At 39.5% G+C, this 26648-nt stretch overlaps 1 protein-coding gene across 3 annotated transcripts in view; it reads left to right on the forward strand.

The window, feature by feature from the left end:
* TMEM38B (transmembrane protein 38B) overlaps nt 1-26648 on the forward strand; it is a 50089-nt gene that overhangs the window by 19151 nt on the left and 4290 nt on the right. For 2 of the 3 annotated variants that reach the window (XM_084629224.1, XM_084629223.1), the window contains exons 2-5: nt 517-673; nt 12408-12592; nt 21320-21407; nt 23618-23735. In XM_084629224.1, coding sequence (XP_084485350.1) covers nt 517-673; nt 12408-12592; nt 21320-21407; nt 23618-23735 — 548 coding nt within the window. Of the gene's footprint in view, nt 1-92; nt 199-516; nt 674-12407; nt 12593-21319; nt 21408-23617; nt 23736-26648 lie in introns of those variants that run through there. The other variant, XM_084629225.1, reaches the window with a different exon arrangement.

A 26648-nucleotide genomic window follows, 5' to 3' on the forward strand; every position in this document is an offset into this window, starting at 1 on the left:
CTGTTACTAGCCACTGAAAGACTAGATATCAGGCGAGATGGATCACAGGACTTAATATACTAGGTCAGTCCAGTGTTACTGTAAGTGTCTCAATTTTCTGTTTCATTTGCACGGTGAAGATACTACCCCTTGTAAAGTGCTTTGGGATCTTCTTGTGAAAGGCACTGCTGAGTACAGTACAGAGCTTTGTTATTGCTGGTAGGTTTCATAGCAATATTTTGACAATCAAGGTCTCATGCACAGGTGTTTCTCTTTTCCTGATCTTTCCTTAGCAGGTTTGCCTTTTGGAGGGGATTGATGTGTAGAATTTTGCAGCATTGTTCATAATATTACCTGCTATTCAGTGCTTATCTTCAATGATGTGTAAGCTTATCAAACAAACCAAGCCCGTGTCAAAATTATTTGAATGTTACTGATATTTTTAAAAAGTTTTAAAATTTGGTATGTTTGATACCTTCTTACTTGTCTTTTACAAATGTCATTTTCAGGTTGCCTTTTTACTTTGTTTTATTTCAGGAGCAGTGGAAGTGTCACGCCAGAGTCCGATTGCATGTTGGTTTAGTGCAATGCTTTACTGCTTTGGTGGGTCTGTTCTGTCTTCCTTGATGCTTGCAGAGCCTCCTGTAGGGTTCCTTGCAAACAGCACTAATGTCTTCCTGGCATCTTCAGTCTGGTAAGCATGCACACGAGTATAAAATAAGTACATTTGTTTTTAGTATTAGTAAAATCATACTTGTATTGTGTGCACACTTATAAAGTGTCGTGTCTATGCAACTGCTAGAGCGCCACCGATAGTAAGCGACAGTGTGGTAACGGTAGCAAAAATCCTCCCTAGGTACAAAATCCCTGCTGTGGACACAGTCAGAGAGGCTTCAGAGTTAACGCTGATTGGAATTAATGGAAGCATCTTGCCTCTCTTGAGGGGGCAAGATTATCTTTCTTTCTCTGTCTTTGGAAGGCCCTCTCATGTAGGGCCATTAATTTGACTTAGGCGTTTTCTTTTTATTATTGGCAAGTGGGTCAGTGGATAAGTCAGTCTCTTCAAAGTTTTGTAAAGAAACTAGAGGGGTAAGTTTGTCCAAAGCAGTGTTTATTATCATTACTTTTAAGAAGTAAGCTAATTTCTAGAAAGATGAGACATGAGGCCTGTCTATGTTTAAAGGATTTTGAGGTAGCTATTGGACATCCAGATTAAACCAAGAGGTAGGTGCTTTCTGCTGCTAGAAAGTAGGGTTTGCTGGGACTGATTTCATCCCCTCTCCTTCAGCTTGTGCGTCCTGGCAGTGATCTGCTTTGTTTACTGCCAGATCCCAGCTTGACTTTATGAAACTAACAGGAGACGTGAGTCATTTTGGGAACGAAGGTGAGGGAAAAATTTACATGGACATCGGCAGCAAGTTTAATGGGAAGGCAGATAAGAAAGAGGCTGTGAATTGGCTTGCTGCGGGAAAGGGTTAGGTTCCAGAGCTTGGGATTGAAGGGTGAAGGAGATCTTGTTTTGTTCCTAAGGGTCTGTCAATGCTGCAAAAAAGTATTAACTCAGGTTAGCTTGCTCGGATTAAAATAGCATTGAAGACATGGAAAATTAGGTTTTAATTTGGTTAACAGCTCAAATTAAAGCCTATAGGGAAGTCTGGGGTTGAATTTAAGCTGCTAACTCAAGTTAAAAGCAGAGTTGCTGTGTCTTACTGCTATTTTAACCCAAGTTCATTAATGAGAGTTAGCTAACCAAAGTTAAGAATGTACCTTTTATTTGTGGTATACCCAAAGAGTGGCTGCTGGGAGGAAGGCAGAGTTCCAGCAGAGAGGGGAGAGCAGAGGATGTATTCTTCTTTAGTATTTCAGTTCAGAACCTGATTCCTCAGTTTTCCAATAGTTAACCTATATTGTATATCTAAATTGCTATGAGATGCATCGTTATCAGATATGGGGTTTGAACCATTTTGTTGCTGAGGAATGCAGACCTTACTGGACCACTTTCAAGAAAGAAAAAAAAAAAGTATCCTTTTACTTGTTTGGATTTTTGCAAAAGCTAAACCTTAACTTACAGCATCAATTTCTGTTCCTTAAAAACCTCTACCCCAATATAACTCGGTCCTCAGGAGACAAAAATATCTCACCACGTTATAGGTGAGACAGTGTTATATCGAACTTGCTTCCCCCCCCCGTTCCTTGTTCCCTGACCGCCCCCTCCAGAGACCCCCTACTCAACCCCCCTGCTCCCTGTCCCCTGACTGCTCCGATCCCTATCCACACCCCTGCCCCCTGACAGGCACTCACCGGCAGTGGCGGGAAGCAGAGCAACATGGCCCGAGCCTGCTCCACCCTGCTACCTCCCATCCATGGTGCTCCGCTTCCCACCGCTAGTGGGTGCGGGGGTTGGGGAAAGGATGCCCCCTGTACTCACCGGCGGCGGGAAGCGGAGCACTGTGGCTGGGAGCTGGAGGAGTGGAGAGGGCTGGGGCCAGGCTACTCTGCTTCTGCCGGTGAGTGCAGGGGGGGATCCCTTCTCCCAAGCCCCCTCCCCCAAGCAACATAGCTGGGGCTGGGCTGAGGGAAGCGGAGCGGGCTGCTCCTGGCCCCCTGCTAATCCCCTGGGCCACTCTGGGACTGCGGGGCCCCCAAAAGTGACCCCCCACAGTTCCTGCCTCCCAGACCGGGAGTGGAGGAGAGCCCCTGACCCAACCCCCCCGGCCCGGCACCCTTAACACGCTGCTCAGAGCAGCATGTCGGAGCTTTACTGCGTTGCACGCGAACCTGCGTTATATCGGGTCGCGTTATATCTGGGTAGAGGTGTAGTTGACATTGCAGACAATCAGCAAAATACACTTAATCTTCTGGGGATCTAATGCAAGTTTCATTTAAACTTTGGAACAAGAAATGGATTGGAACCTTTCACAAATTATAAAATGGCACTAGTTACTTTAAATGGCACTGACCCCCTCCCCACCCCCCCCAGTTGGTAAGGCAACTTCCATCTTTTCATGTGCTATAATATATGTTCTGCTTACTGTATTTTTCACTCCATGCATCTGATGAAGTGGGTTTTAGCCCATGAAAGCTTATGCCCAAATAAATTTTTAGTCTTCAAGGTGCCACAAGGACTCCTAGTTTTTGCTGATACAGACTAACATGGCTACCCCTCTGAAACCTTTAAGAAAAGTGCACTTTCTAAATGTATTTTTTTTTTAAACAAAACTTGGAAAGCACAATATTTGTATATGGAAATGATAAACTGCTACTGGACAGCAAAAATTTAAATCCTAATCCTATTTTCTGGAGAACTTGAAAAACTTGTGACTATTTAGAGTCTGATTTAATTAACATGGTCTGGCTACTTCACAACCAAAGAGCCAGATGACCCTTGGAATCAATTTAATGGGGTTTGTGTTGGCTTCTGAGACTTTTTTGTTTTGTTTACCCTTGGCTTTCTTTAATTACCATACGATGTAGTGAAACTTTGTCCCATATACCTACTTGTGGTAAATGAGGCTTTTTAAAAGCAAAATCATCCAAAGCACAGGACTTGGTGGTGATGGGGGACTTCAACTACCCAGACATCTGTTGGGAACATAATACAGCAGGGCACAGATTGTCCAAGTTCTTGGAATGTATTGGAGGTAACTTTTTATTTCAGAAGATGGAGAAAGCAACAAGGGGAGAGATTGTTCTAGATTTGATTTTGACAAATAGGGAGGAACTGGTTGAGAATTTGAAAGTGGAAGGCAGTTTAGCAGATTATGAAATGGTAGACTTCATGATCCTAAGGAATGGTAGGAGGGAAAACAGCACAATAAAGATAATGGATTTCAAGAAGGCAGACTTTTGCAAACTTGGAGTTGGTAGTTAAGATTGCATGGGAAGCAAGTTCAAGGGGAAAACAGTTTGAGAGAGTTGGCCCTTTTCAGAGAGACAGTTTGCTCTTGTGCCCTTAGCAATGTCTCACTGCGTAGAAAAGGAAGTCTGGCAAGAGACCACCCTGGCTTAGCCAGGAGATCTTCAATGATCTGAAACTCAAAAAGAGTCCAACAAAAAGTGGAAACAAGGTCAAATTACAAAATCAGAATAAAAACAAATAATGCATGTATGTAGGGACAAAATTAGAAAGGCCAAGGCACAAAATGAGATTAAACAAGCTAGAGACATAAAGGATAACAAGAAATTATTGTACAATACATTAAAAGCAAGAGGAAAACCAAGGACAGAGCAGGCCCATTACTCAATGAGAAGGGAAACAGAAAATGTGGAAATGGCAGAAGTGCTAAATGACATTTTTGTTTTTTTTCACCAAAAAGGTTGGTTAGCGATTGGACATCTAACATTGTGAATGCCAGTGAAAATGAGGTATCATCAGAGGCTAAAATAGGGAAAGAACAAGTTAAAAATTACTTAGACAAGTTAGATGTCTTCAAGTCACCAGAGCCTGATGAAATACATCCTAGAATACTCAAGGAGCTGACTGAGGAGATATTTGAGCCATTAGCGATTATCTTTGAAAAGTTACGGAAGACAGGAGAGATTCCAGAGGACTGGAAAAGGGCAAATACAGGAAATAAGAACAACCTGAGGAATTACAGACCAGTCAGATGAACTTCTTTACCCAGAAAGATAATGGAGTAAATAATTAAGCAATCACTTTGCAGACAGCTAGAAGATAATAGAGTGATAAGTAACCGGCAGCATGGATTCGTCAAGAACAAATTATGGCAAACCAACCTAATAGTTTTCTTTTACAGGATAACAAGCTTTGTGGATGAGGGAAGTGGTATTTGTGATATCTTGACTTTAGTAAGTCTTTAGATACTGTCTCACATGACCTTCGCATAAACAAATTGGGAAATACAACCGAGGCGAAATTACTATAAAGCGGGTGCATAACTGGTTGGAAAACCATTCACAGAGAGTAGTTATCAGACGTTCACAGTGAAGCTGGAAGGGCATATCAAGTGAGGTCCCACAGGGACCAGTTCTGGGTCCGGTTCTGTTTAATATCTTCTTCAATGATTTCAATAATAGCATAGAGAGAACACTTACAAAGTTTTGTGGATGTTACCAAGCTGGGAAGGGTTGCAAGTGCTTTGGCGAATAGGATTATAACTCAAAGTGACCTGGACAAACTGGAGAAGTGATATGAAGGAAATAGGATGAAATTCAATAAGGACAGTTGCAGAGAACTCCACTTAGGAAGGAACAATCAGTTGCACACATACAAAATGGGAAATAACTGCCTACGAAGGAGTACTGCGGAAAGGGATCTGGGGGTCATAGCGGACCACAAGCTAAATATTAGTCAACGGTGAACACTGTTGCGCCCCCCCCCCCCCCAAAAAAAAAAAAGCGAACATCATTCTGGGATGTATTAGCAGGACTGTTGTAAATAAGACATGAGAAGTAATTCTTCCACTCTACTCCGTGCTGATTAGGCCTCAGCTGGAGTATTGTGTCCAGTTCTGGGCACCACATTTCAGGAAAGATGTGGACAAATTGGAGGAAGTCCAGAGAAGAGCAACAAAAATTATTAAAGGTCTAGAAAACATGATATATGAGGGAAGATTGAAAACATTGGGTTTGTTTAGTCTGGAGAAGAGAAGACTGAGAGGGGATATAAGTTTTCAAGTCCATAATAGATTGTTACAAGGACGAGGGAGATGAATTGTTCTCCTTAACCTCTGAGGATAGGACAAGAAGCAATGGACTTAAATTGAAGCAAGGGCGGTTTAGGTTGTGGTTGGACATTAGGAAAAACTTCCTAACTGTCAGGGTAGTTAAGCACTGAAATAGATTGCCTAGGGAGGTTGTGGAATCTCCATCTGTCAAGGTTCCTTCCCCACCCTGAACTCTAGGGTACAGATGTGGGGACGTGCATGAAAACCTCCTAAGCTTACTTTTACCAGCTTAGGTTAAAACTTCCCCAAGGTACAAACTATTTTACCTTTTGCCCTTGTACTTTATCGCTGCCACTACCAAATGTCTAACCGGTATATTACTGGGAAAGAGTCCGTTTGGAAATGTCTTTCCCCTGAAAATCCTCTCAACCCTTACACCATCTTTCCTGGGGAAGGCTTGATAAAAATCCTCACCAATTTGCATACGTGAACACAGACCCAAACCCTTGGATCTTAAGAACAATGAAAAAGCAATCAGATTCTTAAAAGAAGAATTTCAATAGAAGAAAAAGTAAAAAAGAATCACTTCTGTAAAATCAGGATGGTAAATACCTTACAGGGTAATCAGATTCAAAACATAGAGAATCCCTCTAGGCAAAACCTTAAGTTACAAAAAGACACAAAAACAGGAATCTACATCCCATTCCGCACAGTTTATTTTCTCAGCCATTTAAAGGAATCGGAATCTAACACATACCTAGCTAGATTACTTACTAAGTTCTAAGACTCCACTCCTGTTCTGTCCCCGGCAAAAGCATCACAGAGAGAGAGAGGCTTTGTTTCTCCCTCCCCCCAGCTTTTGAAAGTATCTTGTCTCCTCATTGGTCATTTTGGTCAGGTGTCAGCGAGGTTATCCTAGCTTCTTAACCCATTACAGGTGAAAGGGTTTTTCCTCTGTCCAGGAGGGATTTTAAAGGTGTTTACCCTTCCCTTTATGACGTCATCCTTGGAGATTTTTAAGAGCAGGTTAGGCAAACACCTGTCAGTGATAGTCTAGATAATACTTAGTCCTGCCATGAGTGCAGGGAACTGGACTAGACCTCTTGAGGTCTCTTCCAGTCCTATGATTCTATTTTATGCTCGTTTTGTTAAATGAAATGAGTTTTCATTGACATACTCAGGTGGAAGAGATGAAAACTACTTTCTGAATGTAGTCTTGTAACAGTTGTTACCGTATATACTCGTTCATAAGCCGAATATTTTTGGTAAAGTGACGCATCAAAGAGCAGGGGTCGGCTTAAACAGGTTTACACCAAAATTTGATGATTTTAAACTCTGTGGAATCATTGAATTAAATATCTAATACATTGTCGTTTTGTTTACCTGGAGTGTGTGCAGGCATGGAGCCCCTCAGCTGCCTGTGGCTGCGGTTCGCTGTTCCCAGCCAATGGGAGCTGCAGGAAGTGGCAACATCCAGGCCCGCTAGCGGTTTACCCTAATGGGCCAGGAGCCAAAGTTTGCCAGCCCCTGAAATATAGGGTCGGCTTATGAAAGGGTCATACAGGTTTTTACTATTTTTACCTATCCATCTTGGGGGGTTGGCTTATAAACGAATGGGCTAATGAACGAGTATATACTGTAGTTTAATTTCCTTTAAAATATATTTTCTGAACAAAACTTCAAACTCACAAATCCCTACTTAGAATTTACTTTTAGAAACTGGTTACAAGAAAGTTAACTATTTAATTTCTTTAAGGACACAGTCTCCTTGAAATCTAGTCAATTATAAAATACTAAACAGTATCAGGTACTAGGTCTCCCCTCAGTCCTCCTACTGGCTTTATAATTGCAGCCTGTTATAAAATAACATTTTTATTTTAAAAAATTCATACTCTTGCTGAATGAGATGCATAAAGGACAGATTCCTGTTTGAGTGCATCCAGGGAAAACAGTAAAATGGTATGCAAACTGGAAAGAAATAGATAAATGTATATTCTGTAATCTTGAGTGTTACATGTGACTAGAATAGGTATACCTTTTTCACAAATGACTTTTTTTATGTTGACAATGCACCAAAAGATGTGAAAGAGCAAAGACAACAGTATATAAACCAAATGTACTGTTAAAACAGACTTAAGTGAAAATGGTGTGTATTGCTCATGACTCAGTACAAACATTATGAAACCTTTAGAACTATTAGTTATGTAAAAAACCTGTCATTCTTGCTCACTACTAGAACTTTACATTGACTTATTATATGATTCCTATTTGGTCTTAAAGTAAAATAAAGCAGAATTCATACCTTAATATATAAACTGGTAATGTGACACTTTGTTTTCTCTATCTGGTAATTCAGGATCAATAACATTTTAAAACATTATGTGGCATAGCAACATCTACTGGTAGCTGTTGGTAGTTGCATAAAATAGTAGTGTTTGGAGGATAGTAGAAAATAACAAGAAGTAGAGAACTGTGGATGATTCTGCCATTGTTCCACAGAATGCTATGCACGGTCTAGTTTTTCAATAAACTATTTTATTCTGTTTTTGATATTGAAAATGTAAATACTATGCTTCATAATTACAGCACGAACACGAAACACCTAAAACTGGTAAAATCCATTTAGATTTCCCCACAATTTATGGGCTTTTTAATAACTTCCATTAATAAGTTAGTTATTAAGCAGGCTGAGTAGTACAAAAATATTAAGGCAAATTAATCCCTTGGAGTAGAGAGGTGAAATTCCATTTACTGCAACACCTGCTTACAAAAGAATTAATTTTGTCCAGTGTAGATACTGTCACTCTACAGTAGTATTATATGAAGGAACCACTAGCATGGGAGAATGCTGTGAAAGTAAAGGTTAGCAATTCAATATTCAGCTACAAAATACTTTGCATATGTAGTTTGTAATTATTACACTGATCACTTACAAATGGCATAGTGAAACAAAATATTAAAATGTTCCCTTGGGCTGGATGGAGGAAACCATGAATTTTTATAAAATGGATTAAAAATACCTATAACACTTGCAATAGGTAGTGCTTGGCTTATTCATTAACAAATTCTTAAACATACGCACATACATGCAGATCAAGTGTCACTGAATTATTAATTTGATTTTAAAAAGATAACCATTTTGTGAAACTGAAGACTAATCTGAGCAGAACTCCTTGATTTTCAGTTGTTCATTGACCATTTAACATTCTTAACTTCAGTATTTTAGTTCAGTTGTGATTTTTATTTTGCATGACTGACCATAGTGGCATGCAGAGTTGCAGCCTTTTGCAGAACGCTTCAGGTTAAAAAAAGCCTTAGTACTGGATCGAACTCTTACCCCCAATATGTGACTACAATTTACCAATGGCCAGAGTTAATATATTCAATATCCAGAGATTTAATTGGCTATTGTAAATAGCAGTCGCACCATACAATCTGCCAGGTTTCAGAGTAGCAGCCGTGTTAGTCTGTATCTGCAAAAAGAAAAGGAGGACTTGTGGCACCTTAGAGATGAACAAATTTATTTGAGCATAAGCTTTCGTGAGCTACAGCTCACTTAATCAGATGCATGCAGTGGAAAATACAGTAGGGAGACTTTATATACACAGAGAGCATGAAACAGTGGGTATTACCATACACGCTGTAATGAGAGTGATCATGTAAGGTGAGCTATTACCAGCAGGGGGGAGAGGGGGTAGGGGGAAAAAATCCAAAACCTTTTTGTAGTGATAATCAAGGTGGGCCATTTCCAGCAGTTGACAAGAACGTGTGAGGAACAGTGGGCCGGGGGGGAATAAACATGGGGAAATAGTTTTACTTTGTGTAATGACACATCCACTCCCAGTCTTCATTCAAGCCTAAGTCAATGGTGTCCAGTTTGCAAATTAGTTCCAGTTCAGCAGTCTCTCATTGGAGTCTGTTTCTGAAGTTGTTTTTGTTGAAGAATTGCCACTTTTAGGTCTGTAATCGAGTGAGCAGAGAGATTGAAGTGTTCTCCGACTGATTTTTGAATGCTATAATTCTTGACATCTGATTTGTGTCCATTTAGTCTTTTACGTAGAGACTGTTCAGTTTGGCCGATGTAAATGGCAGAGGGGCATTGCTGGCACATGATGGCATATATCACATTGGTAGATGTGCAGGTGAACGCGCCTCTGATAGTGTGGCTGATGTGATTAGGCCCTATGATGGTGCCCCCTGAATAGATATGTGGACACAGTTGGCAACGGGCTTTGTTGCAAGGATAGGTTCCTGGGTTAGTGGTTCTGTTGTGTGGTATGTGGTTGTTGGTGAGTATTTGCTTCAGGTTGGGGGGCTGTCTGTATGCAAGGACTGGCCTGTCTCCCAAGATCTGTGAGAGTGATGGGTCATCCTTCAGGATAGGTTGTAGATCCTTGATGATGATCAGACGTCAGGAATTATAACATTCAAAAACTAGTTGGAGAACTCTTCAGTCTCTCTGGTCACTCGATTACAGACCTTTAAAAGTTGCAATTCTTCAACTTCCCCCGTTCCTCACACGTTCTTGTCAACTCGAAATGGCCCACCTTAATTATCACTACAAAAGGTTTTTTTCCTCTCTCTCTCTCTCTCTCTCTCTCCTGCTGGTAATAGCTCACGTTACCTGATCACTCTCGTTACAGTGTGTATGGTAACACCCATTGTTTCATGCTCTCTGTGTATATAAAATTTCCCCACTATATTTTCCACTGCATGCATCTGATGAAGTGAGCTGTAGCTCACGAAAGCTTATGCTCAAATAAATTTGTTCGTTTCTAAGGTGCCACAAGTCCTCCCTTTCTTTTTGCGCATACAATCTGCATCCACACTGTCATGCACTGATGCATGATCAGTCTGTCTTATATACCATGGAACAATTAAGTTCAATAATTGCTTTCATATATAAGAGGGGGGGAAACAGATCACTAGTCAGTGCAAAAGAAAAAAGTGGATGCGGATGTGCTCTTATTTGAACAGTAATCACACAGTAGTGCAACTAGTGACATCTGTTGCACATAAGAAATAGGTTATTGTGCAGATGAAATCATACAAATTATTTTACTCAGTCCTTTCACGTCTCATTTTTAAAGGTTTAGATTATGCTAAAGTATCCTCAATCCTATGTTGCTATTCAGATATATTCAGTGATTGCATACAGTCACAGTCATAATTATTGAATCCAGAACTTCAATTCTGTTGTTTGGGAAAGGGCTTCTACTCTTGCACTGGAGGAAGGCATTCAAAACTATAGGGGGCAGATCCAGATTTTTTGAATATGTGCCTCAACAGTTTCAACTTCCCCGTCACTATTTCCTCCCTTTTATTCCTCCTCTTCTCCCTCTTGGGATTTCAAGGACATGGGTTTAATTCCTGCAAAGACCTAGATCCGCTCCTCTGCCAGCAAGTACCGAGCACAGCTTTCATATGGCATTTTGTCTTCAGAATAGTCACAGGCAATGGTACTGGAATCCTATTTCATAAGTCTCAAGAAATAGGAAGATGTGATAGATCTTAGGCTTTGCAAGGAGGGTGCTTACTCCTTTCAGGGCCTAGCCAAAAGACTCGCTCCCCAGAAGAACTGAGTAGGGACAAAACGGAGTTCCACACACCAACTGTTTCTTGTCCTATTGTGTTGGAGCAGCTATACTGATTTCCAAGGGGCTAGGGCTGGGCTAAGGGTCTGCAGTTCACGTCCAGTACATGATTCCCCATCTTGAGCAGCAATGAAACTGTAAAGACTGATTTAAGTATACAGTCCACAACAATAGTGCACTCAGTTTAAGGCACTGGACCTATGACTGTGAATCAAACCCAGTTAAATAAAAAAAAGGGTAGTATAATCTAAAAATGAAAAGGCTATGAAAATAAAAGATATAAGATTTTTGTTACAATTTTGGTATTGTTATAAAAAGTAAATTGTTTGAACGTGAGTGTCCGTGAATTGTTAAAACATGAGACTACAAAGGACCATCTTGAAGTCCAGTCCACTTGGGGTGGAAATGGCAAGTGGGGTGAAAGAGCCCATTTTGGATAAATTGGAGTCATGGCTGTAGAGTCCTTAAATTTGGAACACTGCATACCAGCGTTCTTCTTTTAAAGAAAACAACACCAGTTTGCTTAGCCCCATAATCTGAAAGTCCAAAAAGTTAAAAGCACTACTCACTGTAAGAAGTGAAATGTATTTGAAAATAGCTTTAAATCACAACTGGTATTGACTTTAACAAGGAATGGCAGTCTTGCTAAAGTTATATAATTTTGTGTCACTGGCAGCATGAGAGCCCTGTGTCTAAATATAAGTGAATTCCCATTCTGCTCCAATACTGTTTTAACAATCCAAAGAAGCTCAAATGTTTATACAAAGTTTACTTTTTTTAAACAATAAACCAACATTTAAGCTGGATAGCAACTTAAGAGAGGAATCTTGGTGATCTATAAGCTTAAAGAAATGTGTTCCATTCCAAGAATGGGTTCAATTTGTTTTATTGTACTTTAAGGAAGCCTTGATAAACAATTTATGATGTTTGGGAATATATATTTTGTGTAATGACCTTATTTTAGGTGCTCAAATATCAGGTGATGGGTGCAGTATAAATACCCAGAAAGAGATTTAATGAGGTAAATTCTAAAAAGGGAATATTCTAATTTTCAGTTTGGACCTAAACCACTAAAAGATATATGGAGTATAGGGATAATATTAAAGAACTCTTAGTTATACTCCAAAATTTATTTTTAAAAGCTGTTTTAGGAGTGTAACTTTGTTGCCAAGAGATTTTTAAATAGAAATTTTCTTCTAAATTTCAGGTATCTTGTATTTTTTTGTCCACATGACATAGTCTACCGATGCTTTTCCTTTCTGCCTCTTCGACTGATGGTTGCAGGAATGAAAGAAGTGACAAGGACTTGGAAAGTAACAGCTGGAATTGCACATGCAAACAGTCACTACAAAAATGCCTGGCTTATCATGGTAGCTGTTGGCTGGGCCAGAGGTAATGTGTAAAATCTCTTGTTCTGATGAATTGTGAAGTTTTAAAGTGGTGGTTAAATTGTGAACCATGATCTACTGTGTGGGAGTGGTAGCCTTAAATTCAGACTGTTATCCCTTGAGGAGGGAAAGTCTGTGTGTCTGTGCAGCAATTTCTCTGGTTAGATGAGGGATGGCATTGACTGGCTTTGGAGGGAACCGTGTCTAGCCCTTAGGAAGGAAGAAGCCTGTACTCATGTAAGTATCTTTAGGATTTGCTGGTTGATGACAAAAGGAATCAACAAGGCTACTATATAACTTGATCGTTATAATCATTAACTTTCCAATGGAACTGTTCTTACAGAAGTTGCGGTTCTATATAGCAGGATTGTTACTTTTCTAATTTTTTTGTATGTCCCAATACTTTAATCAGATAAAATTCCTCTAGTGTGTTCAATCTCATCTAATCGAGTTGTCTCCTAAATTAAATAAGTACAACATATTATATCTAGAAATGTATTGTGCACTTCAGAGCAGCAGTGTTTGCTTTACTTTTGTACTTTATATCCCACTACAGTAGGCATCACTGGCTCAGCTCTGACTTTACTTTTTTAGCTCTGCATTATAGTTTATTTCCACTCTGCTTGGGAGCCCACAGACACGTTAACAAAAGTAATTCTAACTTGTGTTGGGTTTCTTATAGAATTTACTGAACAGAGAGAGTGCCACATTCTTCTTATGCCTTATTTCCTCTACACTCTCACACACATACTTCTAGTAATCTTTGATTGTTTTCCCTATAATGGAAGTCTTCTAGATTTTATTTTGGGATGTGTGGACGCGCGCTTGCTCTCTCCCTCATATGTATATGCCTATATATAAATTGCCATCTGTGATCCTGGAAGAAAATGGATTCTCATAAGAATGGCCATAATGGGTCAGACCAGTCGTCCTTCTAGCCCAGTGTCCTGTCTTCTGACATTGGCCACTGTCAGATGCTTCAGAGGCAATGAACAGACCAGGGCAATTAGTGACTGCTCCATCCCCTATTTTCCACTCCCAGTGTCTGGCAGTTAGAGGCTTAAAACACGCAGAGCCTGGGGTTTCATCCCTGACCATTTTGGCTAATATCCATAGATGGACCTATCCTCAGTGAACTTACCTAATTCTTTTTTGAACCCAGTTACAGTTTTGGCCTTCACAATATCCCCTGGCAGCAAGTTCCATAGCTTGACTCTGCATTGTGTGATGTAGAACTTCCTTGTTTGTTTGTTTTTAAACCTGCTGCCTATTAATTTCATTGGGTGACCCCGGGTTCTTGTTCTATGTGAAGGGGTAAATAACACTTCCTTATTCACTTTCTCTGCACCAGTCACGGTTTTATAGACCTCTATCATATCCATCCTTAATCATCTCTTTTCCATGCTGAAAAGTCCCAGTCTTATTAATCTCTCCTCATATGGAAGTTGTTCCATACCCTTAATTTTTGTTGCCATTCTCTGTACCTATTCCAATTCTAATATATCTTTTTTGAGATGGGGTGACTAGAACTGCACACAGTATTCAAGGTGTAGCATATCATGGATTTATATAGTGTTACGCTTTTTGTCATCTTCTCTATCCCTTTCCTAATGGTTCCTAACATTCTGTTAGCTTTTTTGAGTGTCGCTGCACACTGAGCGGATGTTTTCAAAGAACTATCTACGAAGACTCCAGGATCTCTTCCTTGAGTGGTAACAGCTAATTTAGACCCTATCATTTTGTATGCATAGTTGGGATTATGTTTTCCAATGTGCATTACTTTGCATTTATCAACACTGAATTTCATCTGCCATTTTGTTGCCCAGTCACCCAGTTTTGTAAGAACCTTTTGTAACTATTTGTAGTCTGCTTTGGACTTAATTATCCGAATAATTTTGTATCAACTGCAAATTTTACCACCTCCCTGTTTACCCCCTTTTCCAGATCATTTGTGAATACGTTGAACAGCACTGGGCCCAATACAGACTCCTGGGGGATCCCACTATTTACTTCTCTCCATTCTGAAAACTAACCATTTATTTCTTCCCTTTGTTTCCTGTCTTTAACCAGTTACCGATCCATGACAGGACCTTCCCTCTTATCCCATGACTGCTTACTTTGCTTAAAAGCCTTTGGAGGGGCCTTGTCAAAGACTTTCTGAAAGTTCAAAACCCACTGGATCCCCCTTGTCCACATGTTCGTTTGACCCTTTCAAAAATTCTAATTGAGTAGTGAGGCATGATTTCCCTTTACAAAAGCCATGTTGGCTCTTCCCTAACAAATTATGTTCATCTATGTGTCTGGTAATTCTGTTCTTTACTATGCTTTCAACCAGTTTGCCTGGTACTGAAGTTAGGCCTGTAATTGCGAGGATTGTCTCTGGAGCACTGTTCCCTCTAAGCTGTGCACACGTGCGTGCGAACACAGATCCTAAACCCCATGTGCATGGTGAAACACCATGCCCACAAAATTGCACAGAAGAAATTTTTTGCACGCATGGCCTGTCAAAAATTAGAGGGAACATTGCTCTGGACCCTTTTTAAAAAATTGACATCACATTAGCTATTCTCCAGTCATCTGGTACAGAAGCTGATTTAAATGATAGATTACATACCACGGTTTAGGTTTCAGAGTAGCAGTCATGTTAGTCTGTATCCACAAAAAGAAAAGGAGTACTTGTGGCACCTTAGAAACTAACAAATTTGAGCATAAGCTTTCAAGATCTTATGCTCAAATTTGTTAGTCTCTAAGGTGCCAGAAGTCCTGCTTTTCTTTATACCACAGTTAGTAGCACTGCAATTTCATATTTGAGTTCCTTCAGAACTAATCAGTAAATACCATCTGGTCCTGGTGACTTATTACTGTTTAATTTTTCAGTTTGGTCCAAAACCAATTCTATAGATACCTCAATCTGGGACAGTTCCTCAGATTGGTCACCTACAAAGAAGAGCTCAGGAGTGGGACTCTCCCACACATCCTCTGCAGTGAAGACCAATGCAAAGAATTCATGTAGCTTTTCTGTAATGGCCTTGTCTTCCTTTAGCACCTCGATCGTCCAGTGGCTTCACTGATTGATTGTTTGGCTGACTTGTTTCTGATCGTACTTAAAAAAACTAACAACAAAAAATATTTTATCTTTTGCTAGTAGCTCTTCAAAATCTTTTTTGGTCTGCCCAATTATACTTCCACACTTGATTTGCCAGAGTTTATGCTCATTTCTATTTTCCTCAGTAGGATTTGACTTCAAATTTTTAAAGCATGCCTTTTTGCCTCTAATCTCTCTTAATCTGTTTAGCCATAGTGGCACTTTTTTGGTCACCTTACTATTTTTTTTTTTAATTAGGGGTATACATTTAATTTGAGCCTCTATTATAGTGTCTTGAACAAGTTTCCATGCAGCTTGCAGGCATTTTTTACTCTTGCGAATGTACCTTTTAATTTCTGTGTAACTAGCTTCCTCATTTTTGTGTAGTTCCTCTTTCCCTTGAAGTTAAATGCTACTGTAGTGGGCTTCTTTGATATTTTTCCCTCCCACAGGATGTTAAATTTGAATATATTATGGTTGCTATTACTGAATGGTTCAGCTATATTCACCTCTTGGATCAGATTGTGTGCTTCACTTAGGGCTAAATAAAGAATTGTCTCTCCCCTTGTGGGTTTCAGGACTAGCTGCTCCAAGAAGCAGTCATTAATGGTGTCTACAAACTTGATCTCAGCATCCCATCTTGAGGTGACATGTATTCAGTCAGTATGGATATAGTTGAGATCTCCCATTATTACTGAGTTTTGTATTCTTGTAGCCTCTGTAATCGCTCTGAGCATTTCACAGTCACTATCGCTTTCCTGAGCAGATAGTCAGTAATATATTCCTACTGTTATTATTCAAGCATGAAATTTGTATCCATAGAGATTCTATGGTACTCTTTGCTTTAAGATTTTTAGTATATTTGATTCTATGCTTGCTTTCACATACAGTGCCACTCCCCCACCTGTATAGCCTACATTTTCATTCCTATATATTTTGCACCCTGGTATTACTGTGTCCCATTGATTATCCTCATTTCACCAAGTTTCTGTGATGCCTATTATATCAATATCCTCATTTAATACCAGGTACTCAAGGTCACCCATCTTAGCATTTGTATAAGAGTACTTATAAAATTTGTCATTTTTTTAATTGTCTGCCATTATGTGATGTAATTGAATGGGACTGTCTCTCAATTGACTGCTTCTTTTCAATTCCTACCTGTGCTTTGTCAACTTCTGTCCTCTACTCTTTACTGGGATAGAGAATCCCTGTGACTAGAGCCTCCCTACAGGATGGTTCCATCTGAGCTGCATGCTCCTCCATACCTGTCAGCTTTCCCCAGTCTTTAGTTCAAAACCTCCTCAACAACATTTTTAATTTTACAAGCCAGCAATCTGGTTCTGTTTTAGTTTGGGTGGAGTCCACCCTTCCTGAATAGGCTTCTCCTTTCCAAAAAGGTTCTCCAGTTTTTATAAACCTCAAACCCTCCTCCCTGCACCCTCTCCCACACTGAATCTTTGTTTCCTGTTAGACAAGAATACAGTGTCTAAATTGTCAAGTGACAAATGACTTCGGTGTCTAAGCTTTGTGTACTCAACTTCAGGCACCTTAACGGGGCCTGATTTTCAGATGGCGGCTGCTTGGCAATCAGGTCTCTTTAAGGCGTTAGGGTCACCCGTGTCACTAATCACGACTGAAAGTTTTAGACTATGTTCAAATCTGTACTTTAGGGGTCAGATCCTGCCCCCATTAAATAAAGGGAGTTTGCAGAGCCATAGGAGGAGCACACTGAACTGTGAGGGCTTGTCTACACTCAGGGTGGATTTGATTTAAATCACAAGTCAGGAAGACTCGATTTAATCATGGATTTCTACATAAAAGTGCACTCTTATTAGTTGTTATAACCTTAATATATAGTCTTCACAACTCAGAGATGGGTGTAGGTTTCATTTTTAGAAGCTACACACGATACATTTTTAAAGTGATTTATTTTGAAAACTTTTCAGATTAGTTTTACAGCTATATCAGAAAATGAAGGATTGTTTGGTTATTTCATTTACCAAAGGTAATTGAAGCAGATTTTTATGAAGTCATTGGGAGGTGAACGATCTCCAGTTCAACAGGTTAATCGTTAATATTTGGAGGATTTTCTTGCCATGCTGTATTGGGAGGAGAACATCACCAGACAGATATTTAAATTGTTTTATTTAACTAAAACAACAATGTTATGTATTCTGGATGTTTTTCTTCAACAGAAAACATTTTTATAATATAAAGTTTTATAAAATCAGGTTTGTTTTTGTTAAAATTGTTTTTAACTAAAATAGTTAAATGAAACTTTTTTAAAAAAACAAAACAAAAAATCAACTGTCTGCCAGGTCAGCATGAGAAACTTAAAATATTGGCTTCTGCAGCTAACTCTGTCTTCTTCACCTCCATTTTCCTGTTTGTTCATAATCTGGAAAAGAAAAACAAGCTTTCCTGCTTTTTCAGGTCCAAAACTATTTCTCAATTTGGAATGAATTAGTTCAAAGGAAGAAAATATTCTTTCTACACCGGCAGAAGAAGCTACTGCTGTTAAAAGTGAGATTATCACGTCAACAGTCTCTGAATCCAAGTGCTGAAGTGACTTCCACCAGTTCACTGGTGTGACTTTCTTTAAAACATCGTCAGCAAACATATATTTCTTGAATGGTTCACCCTTAGCTCTGAAGTTTATTACAGTTGGCATTATGGAGGGATGATTGCTGGATGTCCATGTCCTAGGCAACTCCTCTTCTTCAGCAGTTAAGGTTTGACCTTGGTACCAAGTATTGAGAATTTTTGCAAGAAAATAAGCTGGAGATAGTGCTTGTCCCATTTGTTTTTTTAAATGCTTGTAATTTAACTCTGTCTTTGCATATTTCTCTTTTTAAAATGTCACTCAGTTCCTTCCAAATTTCAGCAGCATCAGCAATAAAACAGCTATTTCCCTGCGTTTTGTTCGAGGCTACAGAAATAGGCTTCATGGTACTCAGCATGTGTTCAACATTTCTCTTAAGCCTGCTGTTGAGATCTTTGGCTGTGACAGGGCCATCTATTTTTTTCACAGTTTTGTTCACACACTGTCATCAGATTAGGTCAGTTCTTGATACAGTGCTCAAAACAGTCCACTACTGAGTTCCATCACACGTCTTGAGAGAGTTGGCTTGGTTCCTCCCACTTTTTTCAGAGCACTTGCTGCAAAGTGGTTGTTACGGAAGTATTTTGCACTTTCAACATTAGCCTTTATTACTGTAACACTGAAGTCTTTGGCTGGGAAGTGCATCAAATGAGCACTGCGACCGTATGTTAGCTTGGGACTCTCTTCACTCTTCTTTAAATAATTTCTTCTTATCTTGGATACATTTGCAGCATTGTCCGTGACCAAGCTGCGTTGTAGACATTTGAATTTTTTTTCAGTTTGTTATAGCTTTTATTGTTGCTTCCTGTAAGTATTCTGCTGTGTGTGCATTTCCTGTTGTATCAATTGTTTCTGGAAGAAAGACCTTCCCTTTGTCTGTTGTCACACAAGCACATACAACAGGATCATTGTGGACATTGCTCCACCCATCAAGACTCAGGTTAACTCTAGACCTTTTGCACACTGCTCAATTTCTCTTTCATACACTTTATCCAGAAATGTGCCTGCAACATCCGCTCTGTTGGGTGCACTGTATCCTGGTCTTAATGCCTGAACCATGTAAATGAAGTGTGGGTTTTCAATCATACGGAGAGGAGAGTTTGTTGCATAAACCGGGCAATTTCTTCATCTTTTTGTAATCTGCTGGTTCTTATCACAAACTTATCTATGGTTTTCTCTGGATGATGGTTCTTTTTTCTTTTTGCTACAGGTGATATACTGTGGCTCAGTGACATACATGATGTGACTGAAACACTGTCATTGGCAGATAACTCTGAAACTATAGAAAATGATGGTGATCTTGAAGGTGGATAGTCTTCAGAATCCTGTACATTGAGGATGGATTCTCCTAAACAAAATAAGTCAATGCAGTTGTTTGTTTATTATTACCATACTGCTCATTGAATAATCCTCATTGCATTCACTGACACTCAGCACTACTTTAAAGATGAAATTGTAAAAGGAAGATCTGCCTATTTCAGCTATTTATTTTTTTATCACAACTGCATCTAAAATGCTAGTACCATAGAGTAACAACTATATTTGTTGCTCAAACATGAGAATTCAAGAATAGTCCAGAAGGAAGACAGGCAGTCCTTAAGAAAGAAGTATGAAATAAAGAAGTTTACCAACCTGAAGATCCTGCATGTTCAGATCCTTTCATCATCTTCAGTGCAACTTCCTCCTGAGAAGGAACACTTCTCATGATGTTGTTTCATTCGGGCCTTGCATGTCTTCGTTGCACTGTTTGCATTTTGCACGCATGCCTGTCTTACTCACAGGTAGAGGAACTTCATTAAAATATTCCCAAACTGGGTCTCTTTTACGGCCTGCTGCCATTGTAGGTTTTCCCTTCTAGTGAGAGAATGGTATGGTAGATCAATGAAGGCTACACTCAGAAAGACCTCAAGACTTCTGGAATATGCTGCTCAAACAGTTTCACTTTTGTTTCTACTGTCTGTCCCTCCCTTCTCACATTTATCTCCAGACTTCTTGTCCAGATCTATTCTGCCCCTAACAATCTTCTATTCATTGAACTTTTTAAAACTTTGCACTTTTACAGAGAGATAAGGGATTGACTCTGTGTACACAAATTTGCAGAGGGACAATAGGGCTGTGGTCTGTTATTTCTCACCTTTATTTATTTATTTTATTTTATTTAAAAACGTTTTTGCTGTTAACAAGCATGTTATCTCTGGCGACACAAATCCACAGTTTGAGAACCGCAAAACTAAGCATCTCTGATGGTATCTTCTAGACTGAGCACTGAGTCCCATTGGGTAGATAGAAAGATTAACCTAAATAAGCTATACAGAAGCCCCTGGACCCCATAAGATTGGGTCCCTAATCCATGAACTATTGGAACTCATTTACAAAACTTTTTTTAAACATTATGTGAATATATTGTCTCATACTATTTGAGCATAAGCTTTCGTGAGCTACAGCTCACTTCATCCACAGTATGCATCCGATGAAGTGAGCTGTAGCTCACGAAAGCTTATGCTCAGATAAATTGGTTAGTCTCTAAGGTGCCACAAGTCCTCCTTTTCTTTTTGCGAATACAGACTAACACGGCTGTTACTCTGAAACCTGTCTCATACTATAGAATTAGAATTTATAATCCCTATTCCATGATGAGATATCTTTGAGCTATAATGTATCTTAATTAAAACTATCTTTAGATTGCTTTTTTCCTCAAAAAGCATTTTATCAAAAAAATCAGATTATTTTATTTTATTTTTTTAAGTCATTGATTTTTATCCACCCTGTCTACACTACACAGCTTTTAGTGACATGGCTGTATTGCTACAGCCGTGCCACTAAACGTCGGGCAGTGTAGCTGCTGTTTGTCGGCTCTCCTGCCAACAGCACACTGTTCACACTGGTACTTGTCGCGGCAAACCTTTTGTCTTTCGGGGGAGGGGCGGGTGTTTAATGGCTCTGAAAGACAAAGTTTTGTCGTTCAATTGCCGTTGTAGACATGGCCTTAGTCACTAAGAGACTATACCATTGAGACCTGTTATAATTTATTGGATTTTCAGGAGCTGGTGGTGGCTTAATCTCTAACTTTGAGCAGTTGGTGAGAGGTGTTTGGAAACCTGAAAGCAATGAACTTCTGAAGATGTCCTAGTAAGTTTGTGTAAACCTTTGTAGAACTGGAATAATTGTAATAACTTTGTTCTCTTCGGCTCCTGCTTTCAAATACCTACATGAGTAATTTTTGTGGTGCAGCGTTTATAAACAGGTGCTAGTAGACTGCTTATAAATTCAAAGTAAGTGGGTCCAAATCTTTACTATGTGATGGCTGGCTTGACTTATGTGGAACGAGGAGTTAGTCTAAATGATTTCCTCATGAATAATTGTCTTCACTACAAAATTACCACAGAATTGGAACTAATTGGTAAACGTGTTGGCAACTTGTGCAAAGAGGACAATCATTTGAATGGGCAAGAAAAATTAACCACCTCTGCCAGAGCTCTGGTTCATCCAAGGCAGAAATGAAGTACATTGTGGCAGGGTAATGTGAGTGGAAACTTACATTCCTGCATGTGCTGGTACACAGTCTGAAGGTAGTTAGATGACTTTAGGACTGTCATTCTAGTGGATATATTCTACCAACGCTAAATACTTTAAAAAAGAAAAAACAGTTGCACTCTTCTGAACACACATGCAAGCCATCTGTTAAATATATAGCATTAAAAAACATCAACACATGTCTCTGGTGCATTGCAAGATAGAAGATGCTACTTGAGTTTCAGGTTTCAATTCTTTGTCTCGCAGAAGCTAAATTGGGAGTATTACATAGCACTCAGTTTAGCTTCTGCAAGAGAGAGAATTTGAATTGGCTGGCAGGCCACAGACTACTGCTGTAAAGGGAGATAAGCTCATAGGGGATATAAAATGCCCACTTTGCCCTCCCATGTGACTTCCCAGCTGGTTTCTGTGGAAATGATTATTTCAAAACCAGCGTTATGACTTTTGATGTGATAAACATTTAGGGATGCTGGTTTCATGTAACTGCCCTGGGTAGTAAAGAATGACAGAAGAGAAATACAAAAATTATGAGCAGCACTATTTCCAAAAGGAAGGATTGTGAGGCTTATGGTGTCAGCTGCACCTAAATACTTCAAACTCAGTGAAACAAGTAAATTCTGCTAGTTTAAAATACTGCAGTCACTTTCTTTAAAAAAGTGCTAGCTGAAGGAAGAATGAGTTTTAAATGTTAATTGTGGTATTGCATCTAGTCTCATGAAGGGTAAAAGCTGAGATGGCAAGATGCCAGAACAGAGAGGTGTTGGACACAGATCACTGTCCTCACATCCTGAAATTATTTTGGTTAAAAATTCCCTTGACAATTTTTTTCAAATGTTCTTCTTTGGTTGTAAAGCTAAATGCATGAATCTAATTAAAGGTGTGATAAGAAATGAAACTTGACGAATCCCAAATCGTAAGAATATACAAGTAGAGTTATACTACTGGCTTCCTGATCAGCCTCTTATAAAGTGCTCAAATGTCACAGCGGTCTAAGATTTAGACAAGCAGTTTCTTGACACCTTGAATGATTGGTTCTTAGAACAGCTTGTTCTAGAGCACAATGAGGAGAGCTTATTCTTAACGCAGTCCCAAGTAACACATAGGAGTTGACTGAAGTAATAATTTAAGTTGAATCACTAAGTAATAGCAAAAAGCAAAGGAGGACTTGTGGCATCTTGGAGACTAACAAATTGATTTGAGCATAAGCTTTCGTGAGCTACAGCTCACTTCATCGGATGTGAGCTGTAGCTCACGAAAGCTTATGCTCAAATAAATTTGTTAGTCTCCAAGGTGCCACAAGTCCTCCTTTGCTTTTTGCGAATATAGACTAACATGGCTGCTACTCTGAAACCTGTCACTAAGTAATAGTAACTACAGTAAAATTAAGCTGAAATTCCTCAGGGGGAAGAAAATATCACACAATGATTAGAGGTGTGGCAAAAACTTCCATAAGAAAACTGAGTGTAAATATTGGCACAGTTTAATTTAGAGGTGACTAATAAAGGGATATATCAGATGCATAAATTAAATAATAGTATGGAGAAGACAAATTGGGTGGTGGTCTTTAAATTCAGGAACAAAGATCTAAGAAATTAAAAGCTTGCAAACTAAAAACTAATAGATGTATACAAAACATGTAATTAGCCTGTGAACATGTTGCCGTATTGTTACCACAAGCTTTTTATCATTTACTTTCAGCCAAGCAAATATTGTAGTTATATTTTTGTATGCGGAGGTATTCTATCAGCATAGGAGGGGGAGGAGAGAAAATCCACACGCTTGTCTTTATTTTGTTTGGTTTCCAGCCCTGTAAAAGTGACTCTGGTAGGTGCAGTACTCTTCACATTGCAACATGCCCAGAACCTACCAATAGCAAGACACAACCTTATGTTCTTTTATACCACCTTTCTAGTGGTCACAAAGGTAAGAATTTGGAAATGTATAATTATTTAAACATATGCAATACAGCAATATTTTTCACTGTACTTTCTAAAGTAAGATGTATGTTGTTGAATATTTCTCTTTATACCTGCCACCAGAATTCTAATTTCAGTTTTCTTCTTCTGGAGAGATCTGGTCAAACTCAATTGGTGAAAATGGCATAGCTCAATTGAAGTCAGCGGAGCTACCCCAATACCAGTGGAGGCTCTGACCCCCATGAGCCTTAAGTAACTCTTTCATATCTGAAGCAGACTGACAGGAAGCTCTTTGCACTGTGACCTTTGCTAGTTGTATTAAAAGAATATTTCAGGAATTTGGCACAGGGAGTTGATATTTCAAGTTACTAAATTATTTGAGAGAAAGATACAATTAAGACACAACAGGTTGTCTTGCCAACCTGTTAATACATGTAGAGCAAAAATGAACTGCAGCCAAAGGCCAAGGGTTTCTAGTCAACGAATACATTTGTTTATAAGTGAATAGAACATGCTCTGTTTGTCTTCATGCTGTTTTTTAAAAGTTTTGGTTTTGGACACATCTTTCAACTATATAGAAAATAATGGTGAAGGAGAAGAGAAAAATAATATGAAAAGTGTTTACTATCTCTTTGTTTATAAAAAGTGGATATGTATATCCACACACATGCATGTGTACACATGTGAGATATATGCACACTTATTGTTCTTCCCTTTAATCTTCTTATGGTTGAACTCAAATCTATCATGTTCTGCATTTATCTTCTCCCAAAAAGCTGGGCTATATTCAGGACTGTGTTAACCTTAAAAAAGGCAAAGTTGGAATCTCAGTGTCGTCTGAGCTGTAACAATCTTGAAGGTTGCCACTCTGTTCTTGAGGAGATGTTAAAATACTGGGTGAACTGTAGAGGAGGGTTTAAAAAGAACTGCCTGCCTCCCACAAAGCATCCCTAAAACGTTATGTTTCTAAAATCTGACTAAGATATTGGGTCCCCTGGGTGCTACGGTAATGCAAGTAATCATCATTAATGCTTCAGACTTATCTTTTCTTAAAACACCTAAACATCAGAGGCGCTCAGGATACAAGGGATGTGGTGTTAGGAGATAGTTAGGTGTGGGGAGGGGGTCTGCAGCCTCAGACTCCCTGTACTACTGAAGCCCAAGGTATGGTGACACACAGCTTTGTGGCACCAGTTCTGCATTGGTGACTTGTTAGGAGCTTGAAGTCAGCTAGTAACTAATGCACTGCTAGACTGACACAGTTCATGCAAGTCTGACACACAGACTTATGAAGTAGTGTCTTGCTTTCCAGACACTTCTGAAACCTCTCTCAGAATCAGGGTACTACTCTGGTCTTTAGTGTTGGGTTATAAATACCATATTGGGTCTATTAAGCAGGTCCGTTTCCCCCAGTCCTGGAGGAAGTTCTCCCAATAAGTTGGTTTTAATGTGGGAGTTTTTTAGGATACATGCTACCTAAATCAGTGATGTCCAACCTTTACAGCTTGGGGGCAATTCAAGGTCAAGGGGCCACAAACAACACTCTGGGGCAGATTCTTTCCTTCCTTCTGATCTGCTCAAGTAGTATAAAGGGAGTGGAATTCAGCCACAGGCCCCTCTGAGGATTTACCCCAATGCCTGGAGTCTTCAGTGGTGTAGAACCAACATAGCCTTTTTCCCCACAGCCTCTGGTACAGTAGGTGTGTTGGGAGCAGGCAGGGGAGGAATGGCTGAACCTTAGGATGAAAACTACAACCAGGAACTAATATTCGTGCTGGAACAAATATTTATGAAGAGTCTGTATTAGCATTTAAAAATCTTATTAGTTAAGATGTTAATTAGTTGCCAATTAGCACAGAACGAGACTAATAATTCAAGTCTAGACAAGGCCCTAGAGTATTTTACAGTAACTTTATTGCTTTGTTTTATACATGTCACTTTTTTAAAGATACTTCATTTCAATGGTTAAGATAAAGTTGGAATTTTAGTAGTTTATATTACACCTTTATATGCGAATACGTGTGGTCACATATCTATATCTAACAGGCTAGAAAATGCTTGCTTATGTAGGCAGAATAGACTGAAATGTATGGAAGGTTTGAAGTATTATTCTGGAGATGTGCCAAGGTCAGAAGAGAACTAGAAATGTGGTTCTCCTTAGACTTCTAATTAGGGCCTGACCCAACAAAGCTTTACTTCAATGAACAGTCTCCTCTTAGTGTGAGATTTTTCAGATTTGGACCCATAAATTGGAAAAAGGCTACAGGTAAATAATTCATCCTTTGTGGCTAATTGTGGCTAGAAACATCTATCCATAATGAGTTTTAATATAGCAAGGCTTTTGTGCAGATTTTGGTTTTATGTTACTATGAGTGAAATAATTCTTGCAATGCACTGAAAATTGTAAAGAAGTCTACCAGGCCACTGACTTTTTCCTCTGTCAACAGAGAGCTTCTGTTTTATCTTTCTCATTGGCTTACTCTTCATGCATTTATTAAGCTTAGTTTATTTTCTGTGTGTACACTTAGACTGAAATGCAATGAATAAACCTAAGTTGAAATAAAATCATAGGACTGGAAGGGACCCTGAGAGAGCACCTAGTTCAGTCCCCTGCACTCATGGTAGGAAAGTATTATCTAGACCAGGGATGGGCAAACTTTTTGGCCCGAGGGCTACATCTGGGTGGGGAAATTGCATGCCGGGCCCTGAATGTAGGGCTGGGGCAGGGGTGTGGGAGGGGGTGCAGTGTGCAGGAAGGTGCTCAGGGCAAGGGGGTTGGGGCAGAGGAGGGGTGCGGAGTGTATGAGGGGGCTCAGGACAGTGGTGCAGGAGGGAGTGTGGAGTGCGGCAGGGAGTTCAGGGCAGTGGGTTGGGGTGCAGGAGGGGTGTGTCAGGGGGCTCGGGCACAGGAGAGGTGTGG

The sequence above is a fragment of the Lepidochelys olivacea genome (genome assembly GCF_965140295.1).
Source record: "Lepidochelys olivacea isolate rLepOli2 genome assembly, chromosome: 5".
In the NCBI taxonomy this organism is placed as follows: Eukaryota; Metazoa; Chordata; order Testudines; family Cheloniidae; genus Lepidochelys; species Lepidochelys olivacea.